Below are 27,123 nucleotides of genomic sequence, written 5' to 3'. Positions count from 1 at the left end.
TTCTTTTATCTTGGACTTTCAATTCATCATTATAAACTGATATTTTAGACGATTAAATCTTATTATTCATGTCTTCTAATTGTACTGATTTTAAAACAATTAACTTAATATCTAAAAAAGTTCTGGTATAATGTTATTATTGAAAGACATATTTATAACATAATTTTGTTTTTGTCTATACGTACTGTAGGATGTTTTAAGTTTGTAAGGTTGTTGAGTATGTAATGTTTATCGATTTATAATAACATGTTTCATATGTTATTTAATATGATTTTTTTCATTATTTTAATAATAAATCTAATTAATCGATCTAAATCCATTTGAATATAATTGAATTAAAGAATAAAAATGAAAAATCAATATAAACTAGTTAAAGTCAATAGGTTTGGATGAAAATATATATATCAAATATTAATCCTTCTACTCATGATTGGGATATGAAAGTTAAAGATTTTACATCAACCAGGGATAAGATTATACCAATTTATATAAGTTAAAAATAATCATTACTTTACAAACTAGTTTTATAAGGTTTAATTAAACTTAAAATTTACTTTTTAAAGTTATATCATACATATCATTTTTGTTGGATCTATCTTATTATCTATTATCAATTTACTATTAGATTAGTAATAATTTACATATATCTAATCCTACAAATTTTAAGTTCGAAATATTAGTCATTGACATATGAAATAAATGTTAAAAATTCTATATTAACTAATAATATAATAATATATACAAATAAAAATATTTTTAATATAAGTTAATTTTATAAAATTGTTAAATTGAAATATATTTTATAAAGTGAAACACGCGACATAGGGGAAAATCAGAATCAATGCGTTCAAGTATTGAAGCCCCATCACCGATTTCATTTCTTTTAATGCCAATGTTTGGTCCAATATTTATGCTTGGAGCCATGAGCAGTGATTTTATTGACAAAAGAAAAAAAGAAAAGGGTCTCAAATAGTGTGCCTTTAGTTATCCAATATATATCTACCTCATAATGTTTTCGTGTGATTGACCCTTTGTAACGTAAAATCAATAAATCAACCTCAACTATATACTCTCCCTTTCTGCTTTGCTTTCATGGTTTCAGATGCAAAATACCCACTTCTGGTAACATTTGTTTTCTTCTGCCAATGCTCACAAATGTCTTATGCTATCAAAAGCTGCCACCACGAACACCACCATATCCCTTTCTCATTACATTCTATATAAAACTATTAAGTTTGTGTTTTGTTGAGGCAAAAGAAATAGAATGAAAAAAAATAAGAAATAAATTAAAATTTTGATTGTTTGATTGAAAAAAAAAAAGTGAAAAAATATAAAAGAGAGAAGAAAAATTGTCTTTTAATTTCTCTTCTCATTATTTCTCTTTGATTATACAATCTTTTTTTATTTTTACTCTCTTATTTCTACACTTCATTTCTTTTTTATCAAACATGACATAAAAGTAATAATTCTCTGAATTTTATTTTTGTTTTCTTTTCCCTTTTATTGATATATATATATATATATATATATATATATATATATCCAATTTCATACTAAGAGAGTTTATAATATTTAACTCACTTAGAATCACTTCATCAAAGAATTGGGATATGAATCTCACTCTACATGATTCCAAAAGGTTTTTGTTTAGTTAGGTAATTAAATTTAACTTGAAGATCGATGTGCTCAACTAGGGATGGCAACGGGGCGGGGCGGGTACGGGTTTTATGATACCCGTCCCCGTCCCCGTCTCCGCGAGTCAAATCCATCCCCGTCCCCGTCCCCGTACCCGCCGGGTATGTGGTTTTCATCCCCATCCCCGTCCCCATCGGGTATCAGGTATACCCGTACCCGTACCCGTACCCGTCAATTTTTTTATTTTTTATTTTTTGTAAAAAAAATAATATTTTTAAATTATTTTTTTATTATATTATAATTATAATTAAGTTATTTTTCTATCTCATATTATAATAAATAATAATACATAAAAAATATTAATTTTTTTTTAATATAATTAAATTAAAAGTGAGTATTAAATTAAAAATGGAAACGGGGACGGGTACGGGTACGGGGCGGGTAAGTACATACCCGTACCCGTACCCGTACCCGATTTAATATATCGGGTTTTACCCGTATCCGTACCCGTACCTGGTCAAACCGGGTATTCCCCGTCAAAATCGGGACGGGTTCGGGTATTACCCGCGGGTACGGGTATATTTGTCGTCCCTATGCTCAACCTCTATATTTTTTCTTTCGACAGACTTAACCTCTATGTTATGTACGAAGTTATTATTATTTATTTTATAAAAAATAACTTTTTGAAAAAAAAAAGGTAAAGAAAGTACAAAAAAAATTGTACTTTTGTTTCTGTTTTTGGATAGATATTTATTTGTTAATAAAAAAAATATATCACAAGTTTTGCAAGTTTCAAGGGTAATTCTCAACTATTCCAAATAAGTCAAAAAAAATAAAAAATAAAAAAAGGCAAATTAATTATCAACGTATTTTAATTACATGTTTGATTTAAAGAAGAAAACAAAAGTGAAGAGAAAAATGATTTCATAAGTTGTTTGATATGAAAAAAAAAAAATACTCATTTTTATATAGTTGTGTAGAAAGTAAAAAAATAAAAGTATATAAAGAAATAAATATCATTAATAATAATAATAATATTATTATTATGGTCTTTTCAATACATCAAGATACCTTCTCTTTCCTTTTTCTTTAAAAAATGAAAAGAACACAAAAATGACGAGGCTTACGTGAATTTTATCATTTTCACATCTCCCTTTCTCTTCTTCCAAATTGATGCTTGTCACTGTGTTTGAACGAAGGAAGATAATAATTGAGGGTAGGGGTGAGCATTAAGTCGACACCCGAACCGAACCCAAAAAACCTGATAAAAAATATTGTTTTTGGGTGGGTTCGGGCAGGTCTTATGGGTAAATTGGGTTAAAATTTTGATTTTATACGGGTTATATTGGGCGGGTTCGGTTTTGAATTTTTAAACCCGCCAAAAACCGAACCCAATTGAAAATGAGATAAGTTTAAATTTTTATTACTTTTGTATAACTAAATAACAATGGTTCAAACTTAAAAGTCTTTATTTCAAGTATAATATAGCCATCAATTTGTAACTTATTTTTTTCCTTTTTCTCATAACTTAGATATTTATTTTGTCTTCTCCTTCCTCATTCAACTTCTCAACACACTAGTCCATTTTTAGAGTTATCTTTTTGTTTCTTTCTTTGTCTTTCTTTTCCATCTTCTTATCTCCATTTTGAGTACATTTTGTGTGACTGTGATTTCTTATGATTTTGTAATCTAACTTTATATTTATTTTCCATGTAACAACTATGAATTTTGTTATCTTTTATTTTTGCTTCTTTAGTTTGTAAATGTTTCAACTACGAATCTACTTACATCATCTATTGTCACCTTCATTCTATTTTTATACACTATTTTAAAAATATTTTTTATCGTTTTAAGCTTCATCTTCCTTAAGATAAATTGGTTTACAAAAAAATTCAAACCCGATTATACCCCACCCGCTTAAATCTGAATCCGTTTCAACCCGAACCGCCTCAAATCGAAAGCTCAGTCAGTCGGATATGGGTCACATTTTTTCAAAGTCGGTTTACAATGGGTTGGACATTTTTCACCCGAACCCGACCAAACCCACCCGTTGCTCACCCCTAATTGAGGGTGAAAAGAAAAAAGTAAATGGGACTCTACATTTATGTATTCCTTTTGTTTTGGATGAAAAGAGTAAGTTAAGAAAGATGATTTTGTTCATTGAAGATACTAACGTACTCTTACTTTTATATACTTTTTTTATTAGGAATATCTGTCATCTTATACTCATATTTTTACCCTTTATTTTTTTTTTTTATACTTTCTATACAACCATTATCAAATAACCTAAAAATTATTTCACTTTTTTACTTTTCTTTAATTTCTTTTCTTTCACTTTTTTTTTCTTACATCAAAAAGACTCTCACATGTTGATTAAAGTGATAGGATATGAGAGGTTAATATATAATGAAAATGTATAAAAAATAATAAATATAATAAATGATAGATATAAAAGAAACAAGAAATAATATATATATATATATATATATATATATATACTTACTTCAAAAATAAGTTTATTTAAAATTATTTTACTTAACAACTCATATTCTATACCAAATTTTAACAATTTGGTCGTTAAAATAAAATTTCTTAATGTATATATAAGTTTGCAAATATTTAAAAAAAATTAAAAATTATTTAACATTTTGTCTTATTGATTTAAATCAACAAATAATAATAAACAAATTATAAATTGATTTGAATTAATGAAATATTGTATCAAACAGTTTTTTAATTTTTAAAATTTTACAAAATTAAACTATACATTAAAAACCTTTTTATTTTAATAATTAAATCATTAAAATTTAATATAAAACATAAATTATTTAATATTCTAAATCTAAATAGACTTGCTTTTAATTAGAGTAACTAAATCCTTATATATATATATAACGTTGATGTTTATTTTAGGATTTTTTTGGATTTAGTACAGTTGCACGAGTGGCGTTGATAAAGCAAAGAAAAGGAATTTTAGATACGTCCACATCAAAGAGGGTGAAGGAGATCAAAGCTAAGAAAACTTAAACAACTTAGAGATAATTGAAATAGGTCTCTATTAATATTTGACTGAATAGGCAATTTATAACTTAGCATTTGAAAATTTTATAGGTCTCGGGTTATTTAGAGAGAAAAAAATTGAATATATATATATTAACTTTAGTAATTTGTTAAGATTAAAATCTATTATGGAGATGAGAGAAGGAATAAGGGAGAAAAAGTTACTATAATTGATGACATTTGTTTAAACATATAGTAGAAAAATAATTTTATGGTCCTTCTGAGTATGACAAAATCATATAAAGAGGAGTATTGACACCATATATTTTTAATACATTCACTTTAATATATTTTTAATAATTAAAAATAAAAAGGATGAGTGAAAACTTATTGAATGCGAAGTGAAACATGTGTATTTATATAATTTTCAGAAAATTCAATTATTTAAAGGCATGTGTTAAAAAGTTTTTTATGATCTGTATTTCTTATCAAGCAAAGGAATTGAAATATAATTCTCTAAATTGGGTGAAAAGATTGGTAGATAAAATAAAAATGAAATAGAGGAAGACGTATATAAATTATTTACTTTCAATTTCTTCAGACATCATTTTTCCTTTTACAATTAAAAATGTTTATATCAAATGTTCATTTGAAAGAAATAATCATTTTTAAAAGGAGAAATTTAAGTAGTGGTAATAATTTTTTAGGATACAAATCATTTTACCATAATGGTATTAATGGACATTAATAGAGAATAGACAAGTGTTCAATAGTCAATATTATAAAACGAAAAACAAGGTCGGCAAAACCTAGCAATGACCACCCTAGTTCCTATATAATAAAGAACCAACATCGCCAAGAACAAATCGAAAAAGTTTCAAGAGGGAGAGATAAATATTTGTATCATAAAAGGTGTACAGGTACGGAGGTTCGGGCACCACCCCATCGGCCGCCGAATGGCAGAACCAGGAAGCCGAATGCCAGGCCACCAGGATTGGCCTACCATCATTTGGTACTCTTAATCAAAGATTAGAGGTTAATTAGTCTATTAAGGTGCATTACCTAATATACGGTAAATATGTCGCAGGGCCCATGGGGTCCAGAACCAATAAATGTCCGTATAAATAGCTCAGGACAAAAGATAACGTCACTGTTCATTAATTATCCTAGATATTCGTGTTTGTCCTGACTTGAGCGTTGGAGTGCCTTTTGTAGGTACCAACTCCTTCACCAGCGTATTGGATCGGAACTCCCGTTCGGTCTTCGGAATACTAGAAGACTTAGTATGCCTATCAGACAGGTACATAGGTAATAATTATTTTATAATATAAATAGTATATAAAATATATTAAATAAGAAAGAAATTATAAATATAAAATATAATAATTAAATTACATTTATATTAAATGTACAATTTTAAGTTTTTTTATTTAATTATTGTTATAATATTTATATTTTTAATATTTATAAAAATTAAAAATTAACCTTAATATATATATATATATATATATATATATATATATATTATGTATTTTGCTCCAAAAAAAAATGTAACAAGATGGGTATGGAAGCATAGAGTTATTACATAATCAAACCTACACTTGAATCCAATTTTTCAAGATAGGAGAAAATCTATATGCAATTAAAACAAATTTTTTTCATGAAAAATGGATTAAGGTTAAAAAAGTATCACGAATTTAATTATCATACCAATTTATTATGAAATAAATTATATTAAAAGAGAAATATTCATCTTATTTATATTCATAATCTTTGACAAAAAAAATTAATCACTATTTCAAACATATTTCAACCTATATCATGATCATAAACAAAATAAAATTAAAAGTATACATATATATTAAAAAGAAAAAATGTTGTGATCTATAATAATACAATATTCTTGGTAGCAAGAACAAGATTATTGGATCTAAAACCATATCTGGCATGTCGTACCAAAGGGCAAACAGTTGCAGAGACAATTAAAAAATCGAGAATTGATGTAATGAAAAATGAAATGCATATCTACTAGGTTGAAGCTACATAGTGATACCATAAGTGTGGTACACAATTGACCACTGACCAAGCACCTACAAACATTAAACAGAAATAATTATGTGTGTATCACATAAGAAAGAAAAATTAAAGGTAGAAGAGATTTGAAAGGGAATGTGTGTTGAGAAGGTTGTGACCAGACGTACCAAAATTTTCGGAGATGAAGAGAGAGAAGTTGGCGTGTAAGACACATAGCCTTCTAATATTTAATGTTCATACTGCGCTGACAGACAAGATATACACTATATAGTATGCACTTCACCTAAACAAAATACTATATTGTATGCATGTCAAAATCTCATTAACCCTCAAATCTCATCGTGTTAGGTTAAAGAGTTAAAGAGTTAAATAGTAAGAAGTACTTAAATGGGTAATGATGAGTAATATGTGAGTCAGATATTACATTATATTTTAACACATTAATTATTAGATAATTATTTTTTTCCACTTATATCTCTAATTTTAATTTATGTGAGACTCTTTTTATACTTAAACTTCAAAACACATAAAAATCTCTCATTTTTTTAGAGGTTATGTGAATTATTTTTATAAAAGACAATTTTATTTAAATCAGATAAAATTATTATAAATGAGAAATCAGTTTTCTAAAAAATATAATTTTATTCTTTTCCTAAAAATTATCTTAATTAAAATTAGAGAACGAAGTAACTAGAAAAAAACATAAATTGTTATAAAACTGCTCTTCTAATACATTTTTATACAAATTAGAATAACTATGTGTTACGATCTTAAATTAGTGCGTGAAAATATTTCGGCTATTTATTTTCTTTGTTAATGAACTCTTAAAATAATTAAAAAGTCAATACATGTTTAATAAATATTATTTCTAAAACAACAATTATTTAATTATTTTGTTTAAAATAATTGAACCTAACACATGTAATAATATCTCTATATATATATATATAATGTTTAATAAGTAAATTAAACTTGACTTAAATATATTTTAATTTCTATAAAATAAATCATTTTTTATTTTGATTTTTTATAAAAAAATATTTTTTATTTATCATCTTTCTAAAATTTATAAATATTCTTTTTTATTATAAAATTAGTGAATTTTTATTTTAATTCTTATAAAATATTTTTCTTTAATTTTTATCTTATTAAAATTTTAAAATCATTTTTAGTCTCTAATAATTATTTTAAGGTAGATAAATAAAGTATATTTTAAGAATTTATAATTTTTTTGAAAGTATCAAATAACGATATAATATCACTAATAATTATAATAGTCACTTAATAAGTTAATATTTTGATAAATAAAAGTAACTAAAATTAAAAATTAAAAACAATAATTTCAATTTTAAGGAATTAAAAATAAATAATTTTTTTTACAAAAATAAAAATAAAAAATTATTAATTTTTAAAAAACTAAAAATATATTTAAACCTATAATTTTTTAATAACTTTACTTTAATGAAAACTCACAATGATCAGGAAAACATGTCTTTTGCTACAAATTGTTGTTTAATTAGTACGATTTACCTATATTACACGATGTTTTCTTTTTTACATATACTATCTACTGATCATTTAGTTAAACACTTTACTTTATTTATATTAAAATATAAAATAACATAATTAGACACAATAAATTACTAAATTTATCGATTGTTTCACTCATTTTCGACTAAATATTGAATGACAAAATCAACAAGTTTCAGCACAACTGATCCTAAATTATCAATTGTTTACTGCTAATTTCTGCTTATCATTGAATGATAATTAACAAAGTCTACAGCTCACAACAAAATTTGTACAACATAAAAGTGAACTTGTTTAAATTATTGTACGACTTTTAATATACATATAACGTTATTCTGATGAAAAGAATGAATCATGATTCATTTCATTTCATTACTTAACACAGAAATAAATTTTAAAAAAACTATTTTATCATTATAAATTTTATCATCATTCTCTATATATATGGACAATATATTTAAAGTATAGGTAATATGATAACTAAAAGGTTATAACTCGTTCAATTATGTCCTCTTTTCAAATAATGCAGTGAAATTAGTGTTTTATTTCATTATAAAATATTCAAATAATGAAGTAACATTTTTATTTCATTTCATTCCATCTCATCTCATTCCATTATATTAATTTCAATATATATATTTCTTTTCATTATCTATCCTCCATCCAAATATAGCCTTAAATAAAAGTTAGTTTTCGACTATCAATTGAAAATTAATATCCTTATCGTGCACAAATAAATAAATAAATGAATAACAACTTATTTTTTAAAATTAAGTAGCTAATAATACATAATTAACTAAAAAAATTGCCTTGTAGTGATGGATATAAACTATCATTACAAATTGAAATTTTTGTAAATAAATGCATATTTTACATTTACCTATATGTGATCTATATATGTACATTATATGAGTTATATTGCAACAATTTTATAAATTTTATCTATAATAAATAGTTATAAATACAAGTATTTGAGTTTTATTTATACTTAATATTTATAGATAAAAATAAATTTTAATTTTACTTACGGTTATCATGTCGGTAAAAATAAAATATTTGCAAGCATTGGTCTCTATCATTATACTTTATATAATCATTGTCACAATATTAAGAAAAACATAATAATGTATTCGAATTTAAGAATATAAATAATGTTAACCGGGGCTCTAATAATATTGATTAAAGAATAAGAAATATAAAATTTTATTATAAAGTATAACAGCACATTCTCTCGGATTGCTTTCATATAGTTTTTAATAACTTTTTTATGTATTAATTCCTTAATTAGTATAGGATCACTAGTCAACGAGACCCATTAAGAATAAATACAATTAATACTTATAATTTTATAATTATATTTCTTGTGTTTTAATTACATTAAAAATATATATATATATATATATATATATATATATATATATATATGTTTTGTCTGTTTTCTTTTTTACTTCTGATACATGCAATACAACTACTTTCTGCTCCTCCCTTGTAATTTCCTCACTGACAGAGGAGAATACCTGCACACTTTCTCACACACGCACGCATACTCAATGCAGAGCCTCAGAAAGAAAACCACTCCTCCCTACGCATCACACTCTCTCTCTCTAGCTAGCTATATAGAATTGTGGGATATGATAAGGACCCTAGCAGAGTGTAAAGATAACTCAGAACAAAAGGACACTGCTTGCAAAATATTTTTAATTAATCTTTCTAACACTTGATCAAAAATAAAGGAAAATGTTAAATAAATAAAAAACACGTTTTCAGCCACATCAGACATTGTTATTATTGTTTCACCAATTTCCTCTGTCAATGGATTCATTAAATCCCCATTAAATAAATAAAAAAAAAGAAAAGAAAAAAACAAAACCACACACACCACAAACACACTCTCATTCTCTCTCTCTTGTTGCTAAGCATTTCTTATATAATGAAGAGCCATGATGTGTTTGAACCCAACATTCCCATTCTAATCAATACCCTTCTGTGAAAAACATTGCACAACTTTTACCTTCTTCTCTCCTTGTGTCTTTGCTCTTCTTAATCAACTTCCTTGTGCTAGCTCTTGTTTTGCATGCTCCTATGGATAGCTTCTACCACCACCATCATCATCATCACCATCATCAACCTCACTTTGACAACAACAACAACAACAACAACCACAACGAGCCACACTTACCTCCTGGCTTTCGGTTCCACCCCACAGATGAGGAACTCATCACATACTACCTCCTCAAGAAGGTTCTAGACAGCTCCTTCACTGGCCGAGCCATAGTCGAAGTCGACCTCAACAAGTGCGAGCCATGGGAACTTCCTGGTAATTAACTAACTAATCACAACAACAAAAACCAAACCCTTCTTTCTCATGTTTTCAGGATAGATCCCACTTCGACGAGTGAGATGATCATGATAGTGTGTGTATAAGCTTTGAGTTAGGTCTAAAGCTGTGTCGTAAGACATATATAAGATAACAAAAAGTGCATGATCCTTCTAACTTTGTTGTTTATTGTTTCGTGGCACAGAGAAAGCAAAGATGGGTGAGAAGGAATGGTACTTCTTTAGCCTTCGTGATCGAAAGTACCCAACTGGGTTACGCACCAATAGGGCCACTGAAGCTGGTTACTGGAAAGCCACAGGGAAAGACAGAGAGATCTATAGCTCAAAAACTTGTTCCCTCGTTGGCATGAAGAAAACCTTGGTTTTCTATCGTGGAAGGGCTCCAAAGGGTGAAAAAAGTAACTGGGTCATGCATGAGTATCGCTTAGAAGGCAAATTCGCTTACCACTACCTCTCTAGAAGCTCCAAGGTAATCATCATCGTTTATTAAATCATTCCATGATCCATGATTTTTCTCTTCATGTGTTTTGGAATTAATTTCGGTTCACGATCACGAGTTTCACATATTCTCGTTATTAATTATTACTAGTTTCTGAGTTTCTCATTAATTCAAAAGCTTTATCAATTTCTACCACTTAGCCAACGGGTATTACCCTCCAGTGCAAAGGCACGTTCCCTTATCATGTACAAGCTGCATGGGGAATATAAATTATTATCAAAGTGATGACAACAAGGTATAATCATCAAAAGGGCACAGCAACTTAGCCACTGTATCGTTCATCATTTGTGAACTTTTTCCCTCAGTGCTGCTTCCAAGCATAAGATCCTGAATCCTGCTTCTTGATCTCCTTTCTATAACATTCTGCCACACTCCAAACAGTTTCTCATTTATTACCATCAGAGAAACGTTAGATTCACACTTTTTCACATACTAAAATTTACTAGCAATGGTGATTAATTATTAAATTTCCCAATTACTGAAATTTTGTGGTTATATATTATCCTAAGAAATTAATTACATCATGGGCATCTCCAACATGTTATTTTTTTTCTTTGTAGACACGTCCTTCATCATTTTTTGATTATTACTATAGAGTAGTGCATTTTCATTGACTAATTTAATTAAAATGGCTAAAGTTTTTTTTTTTTTTTTTGGATTGATGAAGGACGAGTGGGTGATATCACGTGTGTTTCAAAAGAACACCACGGGCGGTGGCTCCACCGTGTCGGCCACCGCCACCGGCGGTTCGAAGAAAACGAGAATGAGTGCATCAAACGTTAGTAGCAACATTGAACCGGGTTCACCCTCTTCCATTTACCTTCCGCCGCTTCTAGAATCTTCTCCATACACCGCCGCCAGCAGCACCACCGCCGCCGCCACATTCAACGACCGAGAAAGCTGCTCCTTCGACAGCGCCGCCACCAACCAAAGGGAGCACGTGTCCTGTTTCTCCACCACCAACCCCTCCGCCTTCGACCACCTCGCTCCCCCGCCGGAGCCGCCCCTCGACCCGTTCTCCCGCTTCCACCGCAACGCCGTCGCCGTCTCCGCCGTCCCGAGCCTCAGGTCGCTGCACGACAATCTCCAGCTCCCCTTCTTTTTCCCTCCGGTGGGCCACGGCGGCTCCGCCGACGTGGCCCCCTTCGCCGCCCCGGGGAGCTGGCCGGCGCCGGAGGATCAAAGGGTGGCCGAAGGTGGCGGCTCCGGCATGCCGATTGTGGCCTCGGAGCTTGATTGCATGTGGGGGTATTAAATTTTTTTGGGTTGACCAATGCTGGGTCCTGTGTTGACCACTATTATTCTTAGGGTTTTATTAGGGTTTGAATATGGGATTAGCTAGTTGTCATGTACTTTTCAATTATTGGGCTTGTTAGGGTTGTTGATTGTGATTGTTAGGGTAGCTTGGTATTGTGGTTGGTTATATTTAACCTAAGTTCAGATTTTACTAGGATGCATTATTTAATGTTACTGACTGACATGGCATGGGTTAGTTAGTTAAATTGTGTGTTCTACTTTCTGAATTTTAATGCGTCACTTTTTCTTTCATACAAAAATTTAATTCGTAACTTGTGACTACATACTATAGTACTACCATCATTCCGTAAAATAATTCCAAAATTTCCAACATCTTTTATGGGACAGGGTGAGTTCTATTGAAGTTTTCATCTGAAATCCTTGAAACGGGACCTATTTCTCTCTCTTTATTATAGTTTTGAGATACATGGACTCGCTTTCATTCTCTTATCTTATGTGGATCTAAGGATCTTGCATGAGTGAGTTATTGATCTATGTACGAAACTCGCATCAAATTCTATTAAATGGCTCACATGGATATTTTGTTAGCATTCTGCGCTTGTTTAAAAAGAATTCACATGTGGTCATCATCTGTGACCAAAACAATTAATTTGAAAATAAAAATGTGAGAAACTTGTTTTGACTTCTAACTATGGTGAATTGTAAGATAAGGGATGAAAGACCTTGTTCATGGGTTGTTTTTTATTATTAGATATATAATTAAAATGAATGAATGATGATCGTGTATAAAATCTCAACTATTTATTTATTTTAATAATGTACTTAACGTTTAAAAATAATCCTATATGGATGAGGGATTTTTTCACTACTCATCTTAAAATTCTTCTCTAAATCCATGTTTCATTTAACCAATGATAATGATTTTCTTGCCTAGCTTTTTTACTGATTACATATTCTTTTGAGATATACAAGTTTATAAATGTTAACCTAGGAATCAATTCCCCAAAAGTCAAAATAATTACACAAAATAATACGATATATATACTCTTATGACTCATTTTAGCAAAAACTAAAAGTATTTTATACATGAACTATTGAGCTAAACACATAAATTACTAGGCTGTATGCGTTTAAGCAGAGACACTCCTACTCTCCTAGGAGTATATGACTTTGGTCATATTGCTTTTCCATGTATGCTAACAGCTCCATAGTGAGTGATGAAGAACGGACATTGGTGTTTTTTTCCTTTTCTTTCATGAACAGTACTATCACATTCCCACGATAATAAAAGTTGAAAGCATAGGATTGAGGTGTTAACTTTTGAATACCATGATAGGTTGTTCATGAGTTAATGTAATAGTTAAATACATTATTGTCAAGATAGTTTATTTAATGTAAAATTTTGTGTTCAATCTTTATAATATATGAAAACTCTTTCGACTATAATAATCAAAGTATTATAATTGAGATTAGTTTTTGATTTAATAGACTTCAAATAAAAAAGTGAGGTGTAATATTAATTATCATGTTGGAGAAATTTTTCTTTGATCGATCAACTCTCCTTATTTAGTGAAAAATTCTATGTTCTATCTCACTCATGTGTGAAAATTCTCTCAGTCAATGATCATCAGAAGAATACTGTAAGTAAAATTAGTCTTTGATCTAGTTTTAAATTCTCAGTCCATAATAATGAGAATATTTTAAGTGAGATTAGTCTTTGATTTAACATAAAAATAATGTAATACGGGTAATTAAGAAAGTATGAGGTGAGATATTAATTATGGTGATAGAGAAATTTCAGTATGATGAATTGTAGCAAGGAGAGATTGCAGTTTTGTTTTGTTGTTTGTTATTATTTGTGACATTTAATAGGCAGTTGAAGAAGGTATATGGTACAGTGGGGATGGTCAGAGGAAGACCCTGAATTTGGCTCAATTTCACGTGGGGTCTGTGTCTAAGTTTAGGGTTGGAGAGTGAGTGAGTGAGTGAGTACCATGGCCAAGCTAGCTACACCCGTCCTACTTTTGGAAGGGACAAATTTAATGCTCTTGCTGTTACCATTGTCAACTTTTTCTTCCTCTCGTTGGACTTAATTTGCTGCTACAGCCTCTTCTGGGACCCATAAAAAGCCACCCCAACGATATTTGCACCCTTTATTTGAAGCCATTCAAACTTCAAACTTCAAACTTTCAAACTTTACCACCCCCGTCCCCCCGGGGCCAATTGTCCTCTTGTGAAGATTGCAGCAGAAAAATTATTGCAGTGGTAGTAGTGATGCATATGATGATGCCACACCACGGCACAAAAGTACAATGTTTCAGAAAATCTCACCTTAGGAAATTTGGTGTTCGCCATTGGCATGCCAATCAAATCAATGCCCAATGTTTGGAACAAGGGATGCATGCCATAAGTTCCCATGTGATCGTGAATGTTGGTTACTAGAAAAATGCATCACTAAGCCTATATAAAGAAAGGTTTACATTATCATGTTATTAATAATAGTTATATATATGTATATATATTGAACAAAATCAAAAATAATTAACATAAGTAATTTGGTACTTTATGATCTTTAATTAAGGGTCAAGATTTGATTATTAATTTAAGAATAAATTCGAGATTGAAAATATCACTTTATTTTTATATGAAAAACTTTATATTAAACAAGAAAAATTAAGTAAAAATGACATGTTTTGGTGATGAAAAGAGAAAAATAATGTGTATAACAAATTATATAATAATTTATACATCTAATAGAGAAAAAATTGAAATATAATAAATGATATGATGAAAAATAGACAAGAAAAAAATGTTCTATGAACAAATTATTAGATAAATTGTTCATGTATCACATTTTAAAAAAAAAATGAAATAATTTTATGTGAACTCAATATTTTCGAACATATAACAAAAAATATATATATTTTTAACTAAAAGTCGAAAACTAATATTTTAAAATTCTGAAATGTATTTTAGAAGTGTATATATATCTCTTAACAAATGTTTTACATATGTACAAATCTACAGAAAAAAAAAAAGTATATGGTAAATACTTAATAATGGAGAAGGTGTAAGCTACGACCCATAAAAGGGTCATTCTTGTGTTGAAATGGGTCATATAGTTGGTTTCCCCACTGATCAACCCCTCACTATATACCTAAAGCAGAAGGTGGAAGCCAAAGTGAGCCAGAAAATGGTAAATTTTTGGGCTGAAATGGTTCATAGATGTATTCCACACTGATGCACTGTCTTCTCATATACCAACAAAAAAAAACACATCCTTCTGATCAGCTCTCACAATTCAGCAGACTGAGGCACTCATGATGATTCCTATGTACGTACTTTGGGTTATATATGCAGCAAAGTGAAGGGCTCCAATTGGGTGAGAGGGTCACAATGATGGTGGTGATGAAATTGGAAAGGTACAACTGAGTTTGAAATGGGGTGTGTGATCTGTGCATGGTTGGTGAGGCAATGAGTATAGTGCTGGTTTTGTGAGCGTCCGTTAGGGGCAGAGAGAGCAGAGTTTTTGTGCATCAAAATGGCATGGCACGCGGTGTACCACACTCAGGCCAAGGTTTTGGACTTTCTCACAATTATTTGGGTCTTATATTGCTGAGTTCTAACGATCTTGCTTGTGCCTCCAAATGGTTGGGGAATGAAAGTAAAGGGTATCAAGCAAGTGCTATAGTCCAAGGGCAAAAAGCTCGGGTTTGGAACCTATGGTAACGGAAACAATCATGGATTTGTTTTGGGGGGTCAAAGGGAATCATGGGGGTTGAAATTTAAAACATATCATGGACTGTTTTTCTTTCTTCTGGTTTTTGCCCCACTAATTCTCCACTTGCTTTCTTTTTGTAAAAATGTAGGTTGAGTTTATTCTTTGAGGTGATGGGATGAATTAATAACCTTGGATCACATGAAAATGATGGAATACTATCTTAGGATTGATAAATGAATTTATTTATTTATTATTTATATAATTCATTTATAAATAAATCTATCAAATTTATTTATTATAATAAAAATAAATAATGAATTAAATATAATTTATTTATTTAGTTTTATATATGAATAATTAGTTATTCATCTATCATTTTTTTAAATTTCATTGGATTACAATATGAGATGTTTATTGAATTGAAATTTTAATAAATTATTTTAATATAATTTTTTTGTGAATTTTAAAGGACTATATAAAAATATAATGATTTATAAAGAAAAGAGAGAAATAAAATATTTTAAAAATAAAATATTTTATTTTTAAAACATTACTTTTATTGATGGATTGAATATTCATCCATGAAAAATTGTTAATGGATGGATTTGATGAATTTTTTGCTTTAAATGGATTAGATGAATCACATTTTTATATGAAATTTTAATTGATTTAAATGAATGAATGAATTATTTTCATCCAATCAATTATGATCCATCTAAAACATCATCTGATCCATCCATTTGTCACTCTTAGTCATAACTCATCACAGGTAATGGTTTATATAGGTTGTTTGGAGTTTGGACAATCTTAAAAGGTCTTTTAACAATTTCTTAATTAAAAAAATTAATAGAAAAATTCTAAAAAATACTTATAAATTATAGGCTTTTGATCAATTATGGCTACATTTTGCTAAATATGGACTAGTGTATGACTAATGTTTGACTTATTATATAGAAAGTGATCAAATTACACTGCCGTGACTTTTATAACTATTATACAGTTAAATAATTTTATAAATTTTTTTTATCTAACCATTGAATTGAAAGTTTTTTTTATTTAAATTATATATATAAAATTTTATATTAATTCAAAATTACTTGATACTACGTTTATATCGATCAAAATTAATATAATATATACGCTTCAAAATATATTAATATATGAATAACTTGATCACGTTATATATATATGAGAAGAGTAAATTATAATTTTTAGATTAAAAATAATTAATAGTTATGATTAAAATTCAATTATAAACACCTCTTTACAAGTTGATGATTATTATTTATTTTACAACTAGCAATATTACTATCACCTACCTACCATATTGCAACCATTGTAACTACCATTGTTATTGTTGTCACCACAACTATCATAATTGACATCATAATCACTACCATTATCACTACTACATGTTAGCGATACAACGATGGCGACGATGATAATGATAGTAACGACATTTACTGCCACCATCACCTCCAACATCATTACTAATGGTAACAATAACAACAACAATAACAATGACAATGGTGGTCTTGATGGTTGTGAAGGTCAATGATGGTAATGACATTGGTTGACAGTTGTGATAGAGGTAATACTAATAACCTTGTGTAGGAATCCCTATGATTAAGTTTTAATTTCAACCATTAACTATTTTTAATTATAATCTATAAATTATTATTTACTCATCTCATTTCCTATAATAAGATATGCTCTCATTAGATATACTCTCCAACACACACATATATATATATTATAAGCATATCTTATAGGTATATAATATTAATTACCTTTGTGGAAGATTAATCTATGATGAAAAACTTGATTAACCACCAAAAATTTATATAAAACTGTTTATTAATTTAAATAACAGCATTATTGACTTTAATCACATATCAACTACCTTTGTGGAAGATTAATCTATGATGGAAAACTTGATTAACCACCAAAAGTGTATATAAAGCTGTTTATTAATTTAAATAACAGGCATTGTTGACTTTAATCACATATAAGTATGGCTTTTTATAAGACAACTATTGTGGGTTGCTACGCAACATGCTGGTGACTTAATTAGTTGACTAATCTGCATTTACCTACATATTTTCAGTGGCTCAACATGCTGCTTCATTGACAGAATAGTGTTTGAGAAAGCCCCAATTAATTAAACTTTTACAAGAGTTGCAGGTCATTTCAATCAATGCGTCAAATATTGCATTTCTATTACTAATCTACTAATTTACAATCTCTATTTAGTGTTTCAACTAAATTAAAATACCATAATCTTTTGAATAAACAGTGTTACAGAAATTAAAACCTATATATAACTTTCAAGTTCGACTTCGTCCTTGGATGTCATACATCAACATTTTTCTTAAAAATGTTTTTGCAAGGTTGGACAAATATAACTTCAAAATCAATCATCCAATGAAAGCGTGAGGGAGAATAATAACTTGTTTTGATGCACATATGGAATTTACATTCAATCTATTATTATATATTTGTTATTTCTATTTGATGGTGTTGTTGATCCATATTTTTTATTTGGTTCCAAACACACACTAAATAAAGAAAACATTTATTTTTAATTATATTGGTTCACTCAAATCTTGAGTTATGTTTAATTATCTTTGAACTAGAAGGATTCTACTAACTAAATAAGATTATAAAAAATATTCTCTACCTTACTTTTAACTACACAAGTATTATGAAACACACTTTTGACAAAATTTGTAAACTTATCCCAAGTTTACTTCCTAAATATTTTTTGTTAACCAAGCCTTTCCAAGTTTTTAAAACCATATAACAAATCAATTCACATTCACAATGTGAGAATGTGAAAGTTCAAACACAACACACGGTAACTTTAATTTGTTTAGCAAAGGATAAAAATGTTGGAGCCTTACAAGCTATCGATTAATGGATAAATATGAGCCAGTCTTAAGAAGATAAAAATTCGTTTTAGCGAAGTTTGAACACTTAAAAAAAATTTCTTTGTTTCAACACTTATATTTATAGTGTCTTTTAAGGTATTTGTTGAGGATTCTTTAAAACTTGTCTTCGTTTGTTCATGTTATGTTAGTGGATACTTGTTTTTGAATTGAGAATAGTAGTCCAACTCAACTCTCTCTTCTTCACCAAAAAGACACTACACAAGCTTCTTTTCTTTTTTTTTTGAAAATTTCTCATTTATTCTCTTTCTATACTTGCCTCGTAGGTTTTGCTTATCTTTGATTAGATGTTGTAGATATAGATTATAAACATTATTGTTGTTGTTATTGTTTGTTTGTTTGTTTTTTTTTTTTTTTACATTAAAATATAAGTATATTAGAAAGTCATATCAAGAAAGTTTTGTTCAAGGTTCAATTAAAAGGCCCTTTTTTTTACGTCAATTGTGACAAAAACATAGTAAGCACTTTTAGATGATTGTATCCAAGTTCTTAAAGAAGTCTGGACGTTAAAACATATGGATTCATATAACAAAAATCCTTTGGACGCATAAAAATGAATTTTGAGCACATTTGTTAGTTACTTACTTCTCACCAAGTATAAAGGGATGTAGATATTTATACCTTACTTTCCACATTGGACAATAAACTTTTTGAACATCTGGATAACTTGATTTCATTATCAAAATATAATAATCTTTATTATCATTAATATTTTTAAGGGATTGGATATTTTATATATTATGGTATAAATGGGTTGGATTGGTTAAGTTTGGATGAAATCATTAAATTTAATTAAAATTTAATAAGTTGAATTAGGTCAAGTTTATTTATTTATATTTTTTTGAAATCTAATCTAATCCGATTTGATTTTGATCGGATTAAGATAGGTTAATCGGGTTAATATAATTAAATTTATTTATTTTTTAATAAAAATTTAAATATTTTATAATAAATATAAATCATTTGTTATTTTGTTGTAAATATAATTTTATTAATTCCATAAAAAAATAATGATACAAATTAAATTTTAAAAAATTTATTGATTTGTTATATTGTTATCTGTTCAAATAACTAATATTAATATAAAATAAAATTTAAAATAAATATGTTGTATTATTATAATATTGTCATTTTTAAAACACAAAATTCATTACTGAACAAAAATGATAAAAAGTATTGTTCTTAATAAATGATTATTCAAATACTATTTTTTTATTATTATTAGTAGTAGTAATAGTATTATAATAATAATAATAATAATATTATTATTATTTTATTGGGTTACAAGTTAAAAAATGTAAAACTTGTTATCTAACTTATACAATCACTACTAGAATTTCTCTTATTACATGCGACTTTTCTTGCGAATTTTTCATAAAAATTTGCAGGAAATGTTGTTCCTACAAATTTTTCTGCGAAATTTTATTTGCAGGTAAACTTTCGTGGATAATATATTTTTGCGAATTTTAAAATTCGCAGGAAATTTTTCTGCAAAATTTCTTGCGAAAAAAATTCGCAGGAAAGTTTTCTGCAAAAAAAATTTCGCATGAAACTTTCATGCGAATTTTTTCGCAAGAAATTCTGCAAGAATATTTTTCACGAAAAAAATTTAAAAAATTACTATAAATTCTATATTTTAAGAATTCATAATCTTTTATTTTCATGTCTCATACATAATCTTTTAAATTCTAAGATTGTAGATTATAAGCCTAACACTCAAACATACAATTCAACTTGTAAGGTAAGTGTTACTCTAACTTATATACTCTTTAATTGTTTTATTTTCAATTGATGTGGGGTACTTGAAGATTTTTTAAAATATTAAACTTATGAATTTAAATATTTTTTTTTATTTGTCCTGCGAATTAAAATTTGCAGGAAAATTCGCAGGAAAAGTTACCTGCAAAATTTTTATACCATTTAGTAAACATTACTTGCGAATTTATTTTTGCAAGAAACAAAATAAAATTCTTACAATATTTTCTGTAAATTTTTACCATAGAAATTTTTTTTCCATGATTATTAAAATTGTAGCAAAATTTGTAAGAAATATCTGTAAATTTTTTTTTGCAGGAAAATTCGCAAAAACTTTCTACGATAATTTTTTTGCAAGAAAATTTACAAAAGAATAACACTTTTCTAGTAGTGAATATAAAATTTTGATTAAATTTGATTGAATTTGACCTAAATGTTAAAAAAAAATTCAATTCAAACTCATTGGTAAATATACATATTTAGTTCAACAATCCCTCTCTTTAAAATGATTAAATATTATATTATATTTTGAAGTTCAACAATCTTTGTTATCATCGAGGTAGATGTTATATTTTCAAATTCATGCAGAAATCAGCGTGGCAAATGACATTGAATGATGATATATATATATATAAATATGACTCCCTTAAGTCTAATATTTATGATATGAAAATATGACTATCAAAGTATAAATGAATAATAAAAAAATACACTACAAAGAGTAATAGAGTATAAATGTACTATCATAAATGAATATCTTCAACTGAAATATTTTGAATTCTCTAATGGGATATCAGCGTGTCTTCATACAAGGAGAAAAAAACACATCAATTTTTTATTTGTGTAATTGGATATATTGACAACTGTTATGAATAATAATTAGTGGTTTAATTAGTGGATGCCAATATTCATTATCAATCATTATCATTTATATTTCTGTTATGTATTATTCTCTTTATTGTATAATTGTTCAGTTACCACATATACTTATAAATAGGTTAGTCCTCTCCCAAAGATAATACACCAGTCAGATTCTTTTCTCCATCTTATACTGTCTTGTTTCTTCTCTCTACTTTTTCTTCCTTTTATAAGTCTTGTTTCTTCTCTCTACTTTTTCTTCCTTTTATAACACGTTATCAGTATGATAGTCTTTTATCTATTGGTGTTGCAACTACAAGAGAAAGTTGTGAAGAATTTTCTTGAAGAAAGTCATATTTTTCAAGACAAATATTTCAAGGTTAGCTATTCATTTTTCATAATAAGAATTTTATCAAATATTTGTATTGTTTACATTGTTATGAATCAAAGTACTCTTTAAGACATTATAGTAGTCTTGAAGACACTATTAAATAAAGAAATTCTTCATACATTTTTGAAATATGTCTAGAAGACAATATCAAAGAAGAATGTTTAACCTCTTTTACTTTATTATTTTTTTTCTCACCAGAAGTGGGAAAATGATGAAAAAAAAATGAAATTGAAGGAATAAATTTTCTCACTAGAAGTGAGAAAATAATATGAAAAATGAAAAATAAAATAAATTTCACCAGAAGTGAAAATTTTCATATAAATATATTACATTGTATTTGATCCTTTGATATAAATGAGGTCATCACCGGAAGTGGAATAATTTTGTAAATATCATAATTATAATATTGAATGATATTTGAGACACTTATAAATATTATGACTAATGAAGCGTGTCCTTAAGTCTATTTAGGTTTTGTGTGATTTCTTGAAAGGATTATGAGTTTTCCTACATTTGTAATTTGATATTGTTCATGATTAAATTGATTGAAATAATCAACTTTTCATGTAAATCAACTCATGTGTTACGTTATTGAATCTTAAAGAGTTTGGTTTCAAATCCTATTGATATTATTTGTTTTGATAATGTTATGCGTCTATTATTTTAATTGATGAAGATATCATTAAATTATAATTTGATTGTGATTTGTACAAAAATATAGAATTTAATGAAATTATGATCAATGTTTATTTTCTCTTTTTTTTTCGATACAACATTTATAAGGAGAATAATTTTTCTAATTTTTAGCATTATTTTTTTCTCCTTAAAGTCAACCTAGTAATGACATAAATATATTTTTATTAAATAATTTTTTTAATAAGTCTAATGAGAGAGACTCATTTTTTTTAAGAAAGACATAAACAAGTTATGATTTTTTTTTCCAAATGAATATATGATTGTATTGTATCATTTATTTCCTAAAATAAAGTGTTAGTGAGATTTTTTTAAAATTAGCGTAGATTTTGACATTTAATTGATGTCTAATGATACATAACAAGAATGTCAATTTTATAATGATTTCTTAATTTGAAAAATATACTATATTTTTCATACATCTATTTTGCTCCAAAAGTAGCAATATTTAAAAAAAAAAGGATTAAGAAATATCCTTAGTTGGTTTATTGTCTCTTGAAGACTAAAACAAAATATTGAGATTTTTTTTGTATGCAAGAAACCATTTTAACTAACATTATTCATTCCCTGAAGTGAATGTTCTAATGTATTAATTTTTATCTTCTCATATTCAATAATGCAAGAAAATAATGTTATATGATACTACAAATATAATTGAAGGCTCCGGAAGAGCTAATATATTGTTACCAAGAGGAATGAAGTTGCATATTAAAAATGCATTATATTTTTCTAAGTCTTACAGAAACTTATTAAGTTTCAAGGATATTCATTTAAATGGGTTTCATATTGAAACAAACAATGAAGGCAATGTAAAATATCTTTATATTACGAAAATCTACTTGAATAAAAAGGAAGTATTAGAAAAATTACCTACTTTCTCCTATGGACTGTATTGCACGTATGTTAATACAATTGAAACACATACTACTATAAACCAGAAGTTTACAAATCAAAATAAATTTGAAGTTTGGTAATGATCGATTGGGTCACCCTGAGAGTATCATGATGCGAAAAATAATTGAAAATTCATGCAGACATTTATTGAATAGCTGGGAGATTCTTCAATCAAATATTTTCTCATGTACTGCTTGTTCCCAAAGGAAGTTAATAATTAGACCATCACCAGCAAAAATTGGGAATGAATCTATCTTATTTTTAGAATGGATACAAGGTGATATTTGTGGACCAATACACCCCCCATGTGGACCATTTAAATATTTTATGGTTTTAATTGATGCATCAACAAGATGGTCACATGTTTGTTTATTATCAACTCGCAACCACACATTTGCGAGATTATTAGCTCAACTAATTAGATTAAGAGCTCATTTTCCTGACTATCCAATTAAGAAAATTCGTTTGGATAATATTGGTGAATTCACATCTCATGCTTTTAATAAGTACTGTATGTGCATTGGAATTGATATTGAACATTCAGTAGCACATGTTCATACACAAAATGGACTTACAGAATCATTTATCAAACGTTTAAAGCTAATTACAAGACCATTACTCATGAGATCAAAACTTCCAATGTCAACTTGGGGGCATGCAATCTTACATGCCACAATATTAATTTGCATCAGACCAACAAGTTATCATAAATTCTCTCATTTACAGTTGGTTTTTGGTGAGTAACCCAATATTTCTCATTTGAGAATCTTCGGGTGTGTTGTATATGTTCCAATTGCCCCCCTCAAAGAACCAAAATGGGTTCTCAAAGAAGGTTGGGAATATATGTTGGGTATGAATCTCCATCTATAATAAAATATCTTGAACCATTAATAGGAGATTTATTTACGGCTAGGTTTGCCGATTGCCATTTTAATGAGTTGATTTTCCCAACATTAGGGGGAGAACAAAAACAGTTGGAAAAAGATATTAGTTGGAATGAATTATCACTATCTCATCTTGATCCTCGTACAAAATAATGTGAACTAGAAGTTCAAAAGATAATTCATTTGCAAAATCTAGCCAACCAATTACCAAATGTATTCACAGATCCAAAAAGGGTGACTAAGTCATATGTACCAGCGGCTAATGCTCCAATAAGAGTCGAAGTCCCTGTTGGACAATTTAATACTACAAACGAGTCACAAATACGCCTGAAGCGTGGTAGACCAATTGGTTCCAAGGATAAGAATCCTCGAATAAAAAAGGGAGTTAAAGAGCAAAATGACCAAATTGAGGATGTAAAAATTCAAAAAGATTCCTCTGGCATAACTAATAATTCCAATTCCAGAAGAAACTCAGGTACCTGAAATTATTGAAAATGAAGAGATCTCAATAAATTATGTCATGAATGGAATACGATGAAATCGAAACAATGTCAATATTGATGACGTGTTTGCATATAATATAGCGCTAAATGAAATAAATGATATTGAGGATCAAAAACCAAAGTCCATCAACAATTGTCGACAAAGAAATGATTGGCCAAAATGGAAAGATGCAATTGAGGCAGAATTAGACTCGCTTGCTAAGCGAAAAGTTTTTGGACCAATGCTATGTACACCAAAAGGTGTAAAACCAATTGGATACAAATGAGTTTTTGTGCAAAAACGAAATGAAAATGGTGAAATTGTGATATACAAAGCAAGACTAGTTGCTCAAGGTTTTTCACAAAGACCCAATATTGATTTTGAAGAGAGATTCACCTGTAGTGGATGAAAAAACTTTTCGATATTTAATTAGTTTGGTTGTACATGAAAAACTTAATTTACATCTAATGGATGTAGTTACAACATATTTATATGGCTCTCTTGATGCTGACATTTATATGAATCTCCTAGAAGGATTTAATTTGCCTGAAGATGCAATTTCTAGAGAAGATTATTCGATCAAATTGAATAAGTCCCTATATGGGCTAAAGTAATTAGATCGTATGTGGTATAATCGACTAAGTGAATACTTGTTACAAGAAGGATATAAAAATGATCCAATTTGTTCGTGTATATTTATAAAAAGATCTGAAAACGGATTTTCCATAATTGTAGTTTATGTAGATGACATAAACATTATTGGAACTCTTGAAGAGCTTTTAAAAGTAATAGATTGCTTAAAGAAAGAAATTGAAATGAAGGATCAAGGAAGGACAAAGTTTTGTCTAGGACTGCAAGTTGAATACTTAGAAAATAGAATTCTTCTGCATCAAGAAGCTTATATAACAAGGGTGCTTAAAAGGTTTTATATGGACAAATCACATCTATTGTGCACTCCCATGGTTGTAAGATCTTTAGATGTTAACAAAGATCCATTTAGACCCCAAGAAAAGGGTGAAGAAATAATTGGTCCCGAAGTACCATATCTTAGTGCTATAGGAGCACTAATGTACCCTGCTAATTATACACGACCTGATATAGCATTTGCTGTTAATTTGTTAGCAAGATATAGTTCTTCACCTACACAAAGACATTGGAATGGAGTTAAAGAAATCATTTGTTATCTTAGAGGTACAATGGATATGGGGTTATTATATTAAAATGTTCTCAAACCATAACTAAATGGTTATGCAGACGCAGATTATTTTTCAGATCCTCATAATGGTAAATAACAAACAAAATATTTGTTTACAAGTGGTGGTAGAGCCATTTCATGGCGATCTGTAAAACAAACCATATCAGCCACTTCATCTAATCATGCTGAAATTTTAGCATTACATGAGGCAAGTCATGAATATGTTTGGCTAGGATTTGTGATTCAACACATATGGGAAACTTGTGGTTTATCTTCTAGAAAAATGACATCGACAGTTATATATGAAGATAATGCTACATGTATTGCACAATTGAAAGATGGATACATAAAGGGAGATAGAACAAAGCATATTCTACCTAAATTCCTTTTTACTCATGATCTTCAAAGGAATGGTGATATAAATGTTCAACAAGTCCGCTCAAGTGACAACCTAGCATATCTCTTTACAAAGTCACTTCCAAGAAAAGTTTTTGAACAATTGATACACAAGATTGGACTCCATCATCTTAAAGATTGTATGCATGAGGGGGAGAAATAAATATTTATGAATGATGTACTCTTTTTCCTTCACTAGATTTTTATCCTATAGGGTTTTTCCTAGTAAGGTTTTAACGAGACACATTCTAAATATTGGACATCCAAGGAGAAGTGTTATGAATAATAATTAGTGGCTTAATTAGTGGATGCCAATATTCATTATCAATCATTACCATTTATATTTCCGTTATGTATTATTCCCTTTATTGTGTAATTGTTCAGTTACCACATGTACTTATAAATAAGTTAGTCCTCTCTCAAAGATAATACACCAGTTAGATTCTTTTCTCCATCTTATACTGTCTTGTTTCTTCTCTCTACTTTTTCTTCCTTTTATAAGTCTTGTTTCTTTTCACTACTTTTTCTTTCTTTTATAACAACAACTATATAGTGCTAATTTAAAAGGATTTTCATTATCTCCTAATAAGTTAACACCCACATATGCTTATCT

The 27,123-nt window shown here is 28.3% G+C and overlaps 1 protein-coding gene across 1 annotated transcript; it reads left to right on the top strand.

Moving 5' to 3' along the window:
* The first annotated feature begins 10,121 nt into the window (after nucleotides 1-10,121).
* On the top strand, nucleotides 10,122-12,808 carry LOC109817238 (protein CUP-SHAPED COTYLEDON 2). The gene is made up of 3 exons (XM_020382454.3): nucleotides 10,122-10,516; nucleotides 10,722-11,005; nucleotides 11,703-12,808. The coding sequence occupies exons 1-3, from the start codon at nucleotides 10,282-10,284 to the stop codon at nucleotides 12,288-12,290; spliced, it is 1,107 nt and encodes a 368-aa protein (XP_020238043.2). The 5' UTR covers nucleotides 10,122-10,281; the 3' UTR covers nucleotides 12,291-12,808.
* Nucleotides 12,809-27,123: the final 14,315 nt, after the last annotated feature.

The sequence above is a fragment of the Cajanus cajan genome, chromosome 8, assembly GCF_000230855.2.
Source record: "Cajanus cajan strain Asha chromosome 8, NIPB_CcT2T_4, whole genome shotgun sequence".
NCBI classification, from domain to species: domain Eukaryota; kingdom Viridiplantae; phylum Streptophyta; class Magnoliopsida; order Fabales; family Fabaceae; genus Cajanus; species Cajanus cajan.
Note: the sequence above shows the minus strand (reverse complement) of the source record. Positions and strands in the feature narration are given on the sequence as shown.